The following is a 13,116-nucleotide window of genomic DNA, read 5'->3' on the forward strand; positions in this document are numbered from 1 at the left end:
GATGGCCGGCCCCACTTCCCTCCCTCATCCTGACGTTTGCGTTTGCTTCCTATGAATTTGAGGTTAATCTAAACCTGTGTTGGTTACGTGGCCAAAGTCAAGATGTCAGCCACACCCCTTTATAATTTAAGGGGAGTGAAGCCATTTATTTTTTCCCTCCTTGGTGAAAATAATTACTCGCATCTGGCTCTTGTGTTTGGAGGCGTGGTTGCCAGGACTTAAAATGGCTCCTCCCTGGGATAGATTTAATAGGGAGTGAAGCTGTGACGGCGAGGCGTTGCCCGGTCTCTCTTTGCTAGGCGTTCTGGCAAGCAGTTCCCTTGCCCTTACTAGACATGGCGCTGGCCAGCGTGTTGGAGAGGCCGCTATCGGTGAACCGGCGCGGGTTTTTTGGACTCGGGGGTCGTGCGGATCTGCTGGACCTGGGTCCAGGCAGTCCCAGCGATGGGCTGAGCCTGGCCGCGCCCAGCTGGGGTGTCCCAGAGGAGCCGAGAATTGAAATACTTCATGGAACCACCACCCTGGCCTTCAAGGTGCAGACACAGCCGCCGTGCCGGGCTGAATCCCGCCCGCCCGCGCCCTTCTCGGCCTCCCAGCGGGTCCAGAACCCGCCGTGGCCGCGGCCGCGAAGCCCAGGCGGAGGCTCGGGCCTCTCGCCCCAACGCCGGCAGTTTCGCTGTCTCATTGTCCCGGGAGGCCTCGGTTCTCGCTCTGGCGGGAGCGGGGTGGCGGTGGGGCTGGGGAATAGTGGGGGTAAGTGGGAGAAGGATTTCGAGGCTGTTTAGATGGATTCCCAGGCGACCCCAGGCTGCTCCTGTCCAGGAAAGAGGCGGCCGCAACGACAGTGAACTCTGGCAGAGGGAAGGCTGTTGTGACCACCCAAGGTTTTGGAAACAGTGGCCCGGATAGGTCAGGGTAACTGAAACGTTATGGCTTGAGGAGGAAAGTTGGTGGGAGGAAGCACTCTAATACGAGCCAGACAATTGGGATTCCTGGCCTAGCTTTGTAATAACTGGCTCTGTCATCTTGGGTAAGTCATTCGATCTCATTGAGCCTGTTTCCTCAGCCAGCAAGTAAAGGTAATCTCACCTCAAGCTATTGATGTGAAGCTCCAGTGACATATAAGTGGGAAAATATGTTGTGAAGTATAAAACAGCAGCGACAGAGATGTTCTGGGGTTGTATCGATGCACAGAAATGTCAAGGTGATGTTTTTGTGGTCTGATGTGGCCCCTGGCTTGTGTTTTCTCTAATCTTAACAGTTTCGCCATGGAGTCATTGTCGCAGCAGATTCCCGGGCCACAGCTGGTGCCTACATCGCCTCCCAGACAGTAAAGAAGGTGATAGAGATCAACCCCTACCTGCTGGGCACCATGGCTGGGGGTGCAGCGGATTGCAGCTTCTGGGAGCGGCTGTTGGCTCGGCAATGTCGAATCTATGAGCTTCGAAACAAGGAACGCATCTCCGTAGCAGCTGCCTCCAAGCTGCTTGCCAACATGGTGTATCAGTATAAAGGCATGGGGCTGTCCATGGGCACCATGATCTGTGGCTGGGATAAGAGGGGCCCTGGTAAGTTTCGCTGCAACCGTGTGATTCTTGGGCTGCCGTTACACAGAGGTTGCATGAACAGATGAATCAAAGAGCATATGTCAGTGCTAAGGATGTGTTGATTAATTCTCAGTCCTTCCTTCTCTTTGTTCAAGGAAGAGATGTAGTGTAGGAAAGGGCACAGAGGTAGATTAGCTGTGTCATTGATCATCCATGTGACTTAGGGCAGGTTATTTTCTCAGCCTGTTTCATCATCTTATATAGGTTCCATGAGGCAATACATGTCAAATATGTCTAGTCTCTCCTGTAAAATGATAAGACATGCAAAGAGTTGTATTTAAGAATTGGGTAATAGACATAAAAACTCTAATCAGTGTAATTTGATAGAAATAATGTGAGCTAGATATAAAGAAAATAAAAAATGTGAGCTACACATGTAACATGTAATTTTACTTTTTTCTAATGGATATATTTTAAACGCTTAAAGAAATGAGTGAAATTAATTTTAACAATTGTTTTAATCCGTAATAACGAAAATATCATTTTGGGGTGTGTCATCCTCATTTCAAGGGCTCAACAGCCACATATGGCTGGTGGCTACCATATTGGACAACAAAACCAAGTAACTACTCAAAAGTTAGTCATTTCTCTTCCCTTTTTTCCTGTAGAGAGTCTTTGGCCTAGAAGGGGCCCTTTGGGCCCATCTCCTTTCCTTGCTTGATATAATCACCTTGGTCCTGTTGTCTCTGAAAAGAATTCCTTAACCTATTTTTCTTCCTAGTATATAAAATCCTTGCCAGGAAATTCAGACTTGTATCTGATAGCAGTTCCTCTTCAGCCGATTTTGAATGTCCCTTTAGTCAAGCTGGTATACGGCTAGTCACATTCTGTGTAATTTTCCCCTTTGGTGCTTGAAAATAGTTAATCTTCCCTCCTGTTGTTTTTGCTTCATTCATTTACCCGCTTGCTTTTTTTTTTTTCCCTAACCTTGTGGCTTGGGGGATCTTAGTTCCCTGACCAGGGATTGAACCTGTGCCCTCTGCAGTGAAAGTGCAGAGGCCTAACCATTGGACTGCCGGGGAATTCCCTCATTTACCTTTCTAAATGCCTAGTTTTTCTCTGTTGATCAACTGTAGAATACCCACCACTTTTTCATTTGCTTTGGAGAATATTAGTTCGCCCCTCAATAGAGGATGAGTGAGGAGAGACTTAAAAGTGCCTGTGAGAGAGGAGCTCAGTTTGTTACTTTGGAAATTGAGACATTTCTCTTTGAAAAGTGTGAAACAACAGTTCCATACCTCTTGTGTGGTCTAGGGAGACATTTTGGAAATGTTGTTTTGAACCGCTAGCTCTTGGATTGGTCCCAGGTGGTGGAAAACAGTGTAAAAGAGTACAAAAACTGGCCAGCAAAGAAAACCCAGGAAGCCAGAGCTTAACCTAAATTGTAGTGTCTCAGAGAAGCCTTCCTGACAAGTTGTCCCATTCAGGATGAGTCAGCCCCTGGCCTCAAGCAGACTGAGAAAGGATCCCAGATTACTTCATGCGAGGCTGAATGAGATGAATACCACTTTAAAGAGAACCAGTAAAATGCTGAAAGAATTTAAGGAGGTAGGAAGAATTGCTTCCGATGGGAGAAGCTGGGGAGGCCTTCATAGGTAGGTCTCATTTTCCTGGATTTGAAAAAAGAAACATAATGAACAAAAGAGAAGGAAGAAGCATGAGGTCTTGCCAGGAGTAACTGGAAGTCTAGTTTAATTGGAGCTAAAGATGTGTGAAGCAGAGTAGTGAGCCAGAGAGCCAGAAAGGGAAATTGGAACCAGATGGTGCACTGGCTTGGCAAGGTAGTGGCAGTGGGCCTGAGGAGGGGCTCCATGTTACAACCATCAGAACCTGGAAACTGATAAGGGGCGTACTTTTCAACCTGGCTTGTATCGTGATCACCTGAAGAATTTAAGAATCTAGCTCTGTGCTTGTCCCCCACCCAGACCAATTAAAAAAGAATACCTGTGTTAAGTCCTTGGCATCTTTTTAAAAATACCTGGAGTTCCCTGGCGGTCCAGTGGTTAGGACTTGGCGCTTTCACTGCCAGGGGCCCAGGTTCAGTCCCTGGTTGGAGAACTAAGGTCCTGGGAGCTGCATGCCCTGGCCAAAAAAAAAAAAAAAAAAGACTTCCTTAGATGATGCTGATGTATAGTTAGTGTTGAGACCCACTGAAATAGGAAAAATATTAGTGATACATTGACAAAATTTGAAAATACAGAAGGAAGTGGATGGGTGGGGCAGAAGAGGGATGAGTTGGGCCCATAAGGGAGAACCACTGGAAGTATTTGAGGACAGGAAATTTAAATATGAATTTGGTGACAAAGGCATCCAGCTGGAGAGGTCCAGGGGGCAGATTGAAGTGATAAAAATTTTATTAAATCTGTGTCTAACTTTTTGTTATACCAGAGGTTGGCTAACTTTTTCTTAAAGGATCAAATGCGAGTAAATATTCTAGGTTTGTAGGCTCTGTAATCTTTGTCTCAACTACATAGCTTGGTTTTAGCATAAAAGCAGTCCTAGACAATATATACACAAATGGTTGTGGGTGTGTTCCAAAAAAAACTATAAAAATAGGCAGTTGGGGGAATTCCCTCGTGGTCCAGTGGTTAGGATTGTGTGCTTTCACTGCCCAGAGGTCCTGGGTTTGGGGAGCTAAGATCTGCAAGCTGCACGATGTGGCCAGGAAAAAGAAAATAAATTTTTTTTAATAAAAAAAAGGTGGTTGGCCTGGCCAACTGTTTAGTCTTTACCAGCACTGTCCAATAGAAATATAATGTGAGCCATACATGTAATCTTAAATGTTGTAGCCATGTTTTTAAAATTGAAAAGGAAAAGTAATTTTAATAATATATTTTATTTAACCTGGTATATCCAAAAGACTATCACTCCAGCATGTGGTAGGTACTAGCTTCATTTCAAGTGTTGAATCACATGTGGCTAGTGGCTACCATGTTGGACGGTGTAGGTTCTTTACAATATGACTTAGAATTTTAGGCTTTATTCTCTTACTGTGTGATAGAAGAGATAGCATACTTGTCCAGATAATATTCCCAGGTAGGCTGAACTCTGGAGGGTTAGGATTGTCTCAGACATTATCTCCCACAGTGACTAAAGTTCTGTGCTTGAAACCGAAGTCATTTGAATGACTTTTTTGGTTGGACAGAGAAGACAGACAAGGCAGTAACTGTAATGTGAGGTGAGATGGAGTGGAATGTGCAGAATCCTGAAGTCTTCATATTTAATTTTATTTCTTCACTTTTTTTTTTTTTAAAGTGATTTTATAGAAGTGCTATTTTCTTGAATTTCTGTTGGTCTCCCTGGGTTTCAAGAGGAAAGGAGAACTGTTGCCTTTAAAGAGGAATTAGATGTCCGAAGAGGTGCTCATTGTTTCCTTACTAGCCTCATCTCTCTTTCCAGGCCTCTACTACGTGGACAGTGAAGGAAACCGGATCTCAGGGGCCACCTTCTCTGTAGGTTCTGGCTCTGTATATGCTTATGGGGTCATGGATCGGGGTTACTCCTATGACCTGGAGGTGGAGGAGGCCTATGATCTGGCCCGTCGAGCCATCTACCAAGCCACCTACAGAGATGCCTACTCAGGAGGTTCCGTCAGCCTCTACCATGTCAGGGAGGATGGCTGGGTCCGGGTCTCCAGTGACAATGTCGCTGATCTGCATGACAAGTATAGTGGATCTACCCACTGAAGGAAGACGGATGTGGCTGCCTGCATTTCTTGGGGTGACTGTTGTTGGCAATAGGGGTACAGTTCCCCATCCTCTAGTGGAGGGGTCCCCAAGTGTATCGATCACATTTTTTTTAAAATCTCTGGTGCATTGACCTCCATGTGTTACCAGCTGTTAATGAGCTACTGCAGAGGTAATTATTGGTTTTACTTTGTTGAATGTTAACATGACACTACTCGACCTCAGCCTATGTTGCGTCTTTTCTCCACACTGTCCCTCCTCCAAGCACTTCACAGTCAAATGGGCTGGGACAGTGGGAGGGAAGGGACTGTAATTACAGGAAACAGCGGTGTGAAGACATTGTCTAGTGAATACATTAACATCCCCACTCATGAAGCTAATAACAAAGGAGAAGGAGAGAGAGGCAGGGAGGAGGGAGAGACTTCTTGATTCCGTTTGCGAAGAGATGAAAAGTTGATGAGGTGGAAAGATGCACAGGGCTGTACCAGGCAGAGCTGCTGAGGAAAAAGCTCTCCCCCTGTGCTGGGGGAGGGGAGGCTGATGCCACATGCAGAGCAGAGAGGTGAGGAGGGTAAGCCAGTTGGGAAAGGAAGGCTTTGACCCTGGGAAAAGAGAGGACAGAGAGGTGTGTGTGAAAGCATAGTGACCACTAGCCTGGTGATGCCTGTCCTTCTGGCCCTGTGGTGTGTGTTTGTGGGAGACAGAGGGAAAAGATCGTGGACCTCTAGCCTCCTGGGCAGGAAACAGCACAAAATCGTTCTTGGAGCCTGTGGGTGCGGAAGAGTCCCTGCTAAGAGCAGAGAGATGGCTGATTTGTCACCCCGAGCACTGAGGGGCTTCCCAGGCTGTAATGGCAGCAGATGGCAAGGCCTTCTGTTAAGGAGAAGACAGGAGAGATGCAGGAGGTTGATGGGAGAAACTGTTAGAGAATGAGGAGGGTGTAAACGCTGCTTTACATGAGTTGGCAAGAAGCAAGAAAGTGGTTGGTGAGGGTGACAGTGGAGTGTCCTCTTTTGAGGCCAGGGGGCTGGGAGGGGTCACTCAGAGATAAGCGAGCTATAAAGCCTGTTCTCCCCTGCACTGCAGCCACCTTCCCTTCCTGCACTTTCCCTCCCGCTCAGCGTCGCGCGGTCTCTGAAGTCTCCATATTGATTGATGAGGGCTGTCGGCCAGGAACTGATCGAGGCTTGTTAATTGCATTTGTCAAATGCAGGGAAATTGGGAATTAGTGAGACCAGAGAAGGGAGTTTGGAAAACAAATGGCTGGCTTGCCTGAGGAGATTCATTTTGCTGAAAAGTACCTCCAGAGCCCCTGGAGCCAGGAGCTGCCAGTGTGGAGCAGGACCTGCTCTACAGCCAGAGCATGCAGGAGCCACACTACAGCTCCCTCTGCGCCGCAGTCCGGAGAGGCCCAGACACAGCTGTCTTCCTCTCACTTAGGACAGTGCTTTGCAGACCTTTTACAAAATTAGAACTCTTTTTAAAATGAACTCTTAGGAGAAAATCCCAGCCCCTGAACAAAATCAAGTCAGATTGAAGTGGAGTTGAAGGGTCCAGTGCCTCAGCCATTGAGCTTTCCCCTCCAGCCACTTCTCACACCCTGCTCCCCCCACGCACACATACTCCCTGGAACTTCTTGGTACCCTAGTGAAAGTGAAAGTGGCTCAGTCACGTCTGACTCTGCGACTCCATGGATTGTCCATGGAATTCTCCAGGCCAGAATACTGGAGTGGATAGCCTTTCCCTTCTCCAGGGGATCTTCCCAGCTCAGGGATCGAACCTGGTCTCCCGCATTTCGGGCAGATTCTTCACCAGCTGAGCCACAAGGGAAGCCCCTTGGTAACCTAAGGAGCATAATTTGAAAATAACTGCCCTGGGAAGTAACCTGGAAGGTGAAAAGAGTTGAAGATTGGAAATCCACCCTGACCCCAGAGAGCAATGACTCCCTGGGCTCTTAGCCCATGAAAGAAAATTGAGTCTGGAAAGAAGAGAGTCTTGAGGTAGGGCTGCCCTTGTCCTGTTGCTATTCCACACCTGACCAGTGGTCTCTGTTCAATTTAACACATATTCTGCACTGCCAGAGTCCTTCTGTTGAGGCAAGAAACATATCCTAGAGTCCTGTATTCTAGCATATCCTTGTTTCTCTGCCTTCCTGGATTTTGGATAGAAAAGACTGGCTTCATGGAAGAGATCAATTTGTGGTAGGTTTTCTGGAAAGAGCAGAGCAGAGGTAGAGCAAAGCTGCAAGTCTCTAGACCCAGTGACACCCATTCTATGATGGCAGTTTCTTGCTGCTATGACTGGTAGGGAGCTGGCTTTGCAGTGGTCTGAGTCTCGGCTTGCATGGGGATGATGGATGCTGCACAGCATCGGAGAGATGCTGTTGAGTGGAGTGTACCAGTTCAGGGACTCCCATCAGATTCATTTCCCAGTGCAGTCCTCTTGACAAAGGATGATGGAAAAGAAATTGCCTTAAATAGGGGGAAGATTAATTTCTCTCGGCAGTTCCCAGGCGTCCAAGGGCCAGGGCTTTTTAAGTGATGTCTGACAATTTCTCCTCCTTCCACAGATAGCTCAGTAACACCAAAATCTGACTCCTCAGGGCAGGTGATGGGACTAATCTGATTAAATAGGGAGCAAAACACTCTTAGAGGCCCCACGCTTTCTCTTGCTGGCAGGGAATGCTGTGGGGTTGAAGACAGATGTGGCTTATAGCATCACCATACCAGGCAAGGGAGGGCTGCAGGGAGCAGCAGTGCCCTGTGGGGTGAGTAGAATGTTCAAGAGGGACGGTGAGAAGGTAAGCGAGGACATGGCAGGGAGGGAGGGAGGGCGTAGTTAAAGCAAATCAGGGACTGAAGCATAATAGTTACTGAGTGTTCCCTCTTTAGGCAAAACCAGAAGGTCAGTGTCTCTTGATATCCTCCTCAGCTAGCAAATGAGAAAACTGTCAAAGTCATTTGGGGAGTGGAAAGTTACATCCTTTGAGGGGAAATAAAACAACTGATTTATTCTGGTCCACGAGTTCTACATGGTCTGTCGGGAGAGGAGCACGAGGTGGGATGGAAGGGTCAGGTGAGAAAAGGGAGGGAATCTGGGGGGGCAATTCCCCCTAGAAGGAGCATGGTGGGGTCAGTGGCAGTTTACATGCATGTATCTAATTTGGTGAGTACAGTCAAGTATTTCATTCTTGTTGGTTTTAATTGTTTTGTTAAGAGCCCCTCCCGCCAGGGTTCTAACAGATTAGATGCTTGGAAACTGACCAGTAGCAGTGACCTCAAGACAGGATTAAGAGCTTAATGATTTAAAACATATGTATATTGCAACTAAGCATCTTTGCTGTTTTGGAGATTTTTTTTGTTTGTTTTTTAAATTCTACTTTCCCTTTAGGAAGTCAGATCATATTGGGAAAGCTTTAATTATAGTGGGCAAGATGAGAGAGCAAACCTTCATCAGAACTGCCCTGATCAGCAGCTGCTGGCACCTCCTGCCTGACCCAGGCCCCCCCCCACCCCCCAGTAGCCAACTGTCCACATCTCTGCAGCACACCCCAGGCCTAGCCTCAGAGCCAAGTTCTGGCTTCTCGGGGCTATGCCCCACTGAAGCATTTCAATAAAAACCATTTCTAAAATGTCCCATTCGCAGTTGTTAATGGGTCAGGCAGAAGAAATTCTACCCACGTCAGCTTCTTGGGTTTATTTAACCCAACTCATTTCTCCCTGAAGCTCTGCCTCTGAGTTAGGCGCCAAGCCTGACTTGGTGCTTAACCCTTTATAATCCAGACTTAGCTGTCATCAACCATGAAGATCCAAATCAGTTTATTTAAAAGGAAATAAGGCAATGTCGGTTCAACCTCTTCTGATGCCTCCGCTCTTCCCCCTTCTCCCCATCCTCTCAGGCTGCCCCTTCTTTCTGTTCTTCCTTTGCTTGATTTCATGTTTTCTCTCTGCTCCCACTGTATAAAAATTCCCTTCTTCTCAGAATTTAAATAAAAACGAATCCATCAATAAACCAAATGCTGCTGATGGACTTTAATATAACAAGAAAAGGTTATCGCTAGCTTCAGGGTACCCAAAAAGCTGGTATTACAGAGGGAAGCACAGATGGAATGTGAGAGAGGGAGCTAGAAAAAAACTAGACAAATGAGAGACAGAAACAGAAAAGCGACTCCTGGACAGCAAGAAGGAGATTGAGCAAAGAGGAGAGGGGGACAGGGACGTGGCAGAGAAGATGGATGGAGACATTGATGGGCAGCGCCGAACTTTGAATGGGGGGGGTCAGGGAGTGGGAAGGGAGCCTCCGAAGGACAGTGATAAAGAGAGTGGGCAGAGAAACGGGGAAGAAGCAAGCGGCGAGAAGCTAATGCACAGTGAAACATGTGCCCCTGGAGACAGATAATTTCTCCAGCCATACATGATGAACACGTGCCTCTGTGCGCTGCCCCTGTACTGTCACAGCCGCTTACATTCTGCAAGAATCTGTGTCTACACTGCTCGTGCAAGGTTGGCAAGAAGGTTGGCGCGCTCTCAGAACCACCTCCTCAAGCCAGCCAGGTAGATGGGAAAGGAGAAACCTCTCTCATGAGAAGCAGCAGCATAAATGAGGCAGGGTCACAGATTCAGTGCCTTTTTTTCCCCCAGTACCTTTTTAACATTTTATTTTTAGGCTCACAAAGAGGTCCTCTCTTCCCTCACCTTCCTACTCCCTGGCCACTCACCTCACAACATCCATGCCCACAGGTCAGGACAAAGGCTATTCAAATGGCGAGGAGGAAGAAAGAAACACAAGCTCCCAGGAAGACAGGAATAGCAGGCACTTCCAGTAAGAAGGAAATAAGCAGGTCCACATGGGAATTTGTGTAGCCCACAAGGGACCAAAATCAAAGGGGTATTTTTATACCTACTGCAGTTGTTTTCCCAGCCTCGCCTCAGCCACTGCTCTCCCAGGGACATCAGACATACTTAGCCTTCCCATGCATAGAGTTCCACAGAACACATTGACCCTTTATTCATAGCAGCTCTTTTGGAATGGTGATGTGTGTTGTCTGATTAGAGGGAATCCACTGAGCACCAGGGTTCTGTGGGAGAGCTCATAATCACCTTGTTTCCCTTGAGTCTTGAGGCTGCCCTCCTAGCTTCCTCTTCAGAAAAGAAAGCAGTGGAGCATTTAAAACCAGAACAACAGGTTAAACACAGTCCCACTTCCCTCCCAAAGAGGGAAAAGTCATAGAAAGGTGGATCAGCCTTCAGTCAGTAGAACCCAACTGCGATCCTCAGCTACCTTGGCTACATCCAAGAGCATCTATGTAAGGTCTCATATTGTTTTATGGTATCTGTCTTCCTTTTCAGTTAAGCATTTACTCTACTATACATTTTGTTTATTCCCCTATGGCTGGCGTGGTGCAGGCTACTTAGTAGAGATAATATAATGTATTTTTAATGAATAAATGCATAAATGAAGAATTTCACTATGATATCTTAATGTCAGTGATTCTTACCCCTTCTTAGCACTGCTATTACTGCTAAGTCGCTTCAGTCGTGTCCGACTCTGTGTAACCCCATGGACGGCGGCCCACCAGGCTCCCCTGTCCCTGGGATTCTCCAGGCAAGAACAGTGGAGTGGGTAGCCAGTTCCTTCTCCAATGCATGAAAGTGAAAAGTGAAAGTGAAGTCGCTCAGTCATGTCCGACTCTTCGCGACCCCATGGACTGCAGCCCACCAGGCTCCTCCATCCATGGGATTTTCCAGGCAAGAGTATGGGAGTAGGGTTCCGTTGCCTTCTCCATAGTCTTAGCACTATGACTCCCTATATTATTATTGCTCCTCTGAAACATACTATGAAATGTTATTAATTTTTAAATGAATACAACTTAAAATTACTTGCTTTATGAATCTTTAAAAGATGTTATGCCACCCCCTGCTTGTAAATGACCACAACTGGTGCCATTAGTTCAGTTCAGTTGCTCAGTTGTGTCCGACTCTTTGCGACCCCATGGACTGCAGCACGCCAGGCTTCCCTGTCCTTCACCATCTCCTGGAGCTTGCTCAAACTCATGTCCATTGAGTCAGTGACACCATCCAACCATCTCTTGGATACCATAGAAAGCAGTTTTAAGAAGCATTCCGGTCCATCCCCACCTTGCCTGGCTCCTGTAGTCCTGATACCTTTCTCTTTAAACTGCAGGATTAGTTGCGCACAGAATACGATCAGCCCGTAAAGAATTGAGCTGCGGGTATAGCTCTGTACATTATCTCCCTTAGTGTATTTTGTTTTATTCTGCTTTTCTCTTCAATCCATGGACAGAGGCTTAGCCAGTATCCAAGCCTGGTTCCTGGGTATCAGGCACCTGAGTGACTTGCTCTTTATAAGGAAGAGTCCTGGTAAAATAGAGGAAGTTGTATCACCAAGCCCCATGCCCAAAAATGGAGACAAGTCACCTTTCTTTGGGTTTGGGTTTCCTTCAAAATCTAGCATTGTGCCACTTGTTTTTCTTCCACTGCTTAAACAGAATGCTTTGACATCCTAGGTGGTGTTTATTAACTTGTGCTTTGGAATCTTCTGAAGCGTTATAATGGAGTCCTAAAATAAATCACAGAATCCCAGAGTCCTTGAGACTGTAACCTTGTTTTGAGAAAGGGTTGAATCTAAATGTTGTTGTTCAGTCACTAAGTCGTTTCCAGCTCTTTGTGACCCCATGGACTGCTGCACGCCAGGCTTCCCTGTACATCACCAACTCCCGGAGCTTGCTTAAACTCATGTCCATTGAGTTGGTGATGTCATCCAACCATCTGATCCTCTGTCATCCCCTTCTCCTTATGCCCCCAATCTTTCCCAGCATCAGGGTCTTTTCCAGTGAGTCAGCTCTTCGCATTAGGTGGTCAAAGTATTGAAGCTCCAGCTTCAGCATCAGTCCTTCCAATGAATATTCAGGGTTGATTTCCTTTAAGATTGACTGGTTTGATCTCCTTGCTAAAGCAAAAAAAAAAAAAAATTATCTATTTTTAAAAATTTTGAAATGCTTGAGAACTTCAGAAAAGTTGAAAGAATAGTACAATGAATACCCACTTATCCTTCACATATGTTCACTAATGTTATTCTGCCATGTTTGCTTTATGTGTATTTATCCATTTACTTATTATTTTCCATTTACTTATTTACTGAATCATTTGAAAGTACAGAGATCATGTTACAGAGATTATGATATTTTACCCCTAAATATGTCTCCTAAGAGTTAAGATATTCCCTTACAAAACTACAATACTGTTATCACACTAAGAAATTTAAATGATCATATTATCTAATATCCTGTCTGTATTCAAATTCACCAACTGTCCCAGTAATGTCCATTATACCTTTTTTTTTCTCCTGATCCAGAATTTAATCAAGGCTCACACATCACATTTAATTGTCATGTCTTTTCAGTTGCCTTTAATTTGGAATAGGTCATCATATTTGTGTGTGTCTCTTATGACATTTATACTTTGAAGAGCACAGACCATCATATGTCTTGTGCAATCTGGATTTGTCTGATTCTTTCCTCATGATTAGATTCAGGTGAAACATGGTTAGCAAGAATATTGCCTAGGTGACACTGTATACTTCCCACTGCACTGCTGCTGAAGGGACATGATGTTAGCTTGTTCTATTACTGATGATGCTGAAGTGCGCCTGCTAGGGTTCTTCTTTATAAAGGTACACTTGCCCTTTGTAATTAACTATGAGTAAATGAATAGTAAGTAGAATGATTATTTGACATCATGGGAATATCCTATTCTCCCACAGTCTTGAACCCACTGGTTTTAGCACCCACTGATGATCCTTCC

At 46.0% G+C, this 13,116-nt stretch overlaps 1 protein-coding gene across 1 annotated transcript; it reads left to right on the forward strand.

Moving 5' to 3' along the window:
- The first annotated feature begins 227 nt into the window (after window positions 1-227).
- On the forward strand, window positions 228-5,517 carry PSMB5 (proteasome 20S subunit beta 5). The gene is made up of 3 exons (XM_055537069.1): window positions 228-533; window positions 1,262-1,568; window positions 5,007-5,517. The coding sequence occupies exons 1-3, from the start codon at window positions 336-338 to the stop codon at window positions 5,291-5,293; spliced, it is 792 nt and encodes a 263-aa protein (XP_055393044.1). The 5' UTR covers window positions 228-335; the 3' UTR covers window positions 5,294-5,517.
- The last annotated feature ends 7,599 nt before the right edge of the window (window positions 5,518-13,116 follow it).

Source organism: Bubalus kerabau, chromosome 10 (assembly GCF_029407905.1).
Source record: "Bubalus kerabau isolate K-KA32 ecotype Philippines breed swamp buffalo chromosome 10, PCC_UOA_SB_1v2, whole genome shotgun sequence".
Taxonomy (NCBI): Eukaryota; Metazoa; Chordata; class Mammalia; order Artiodactyla; family Bovidae; genus Bubalus; species Bubalus kerabau.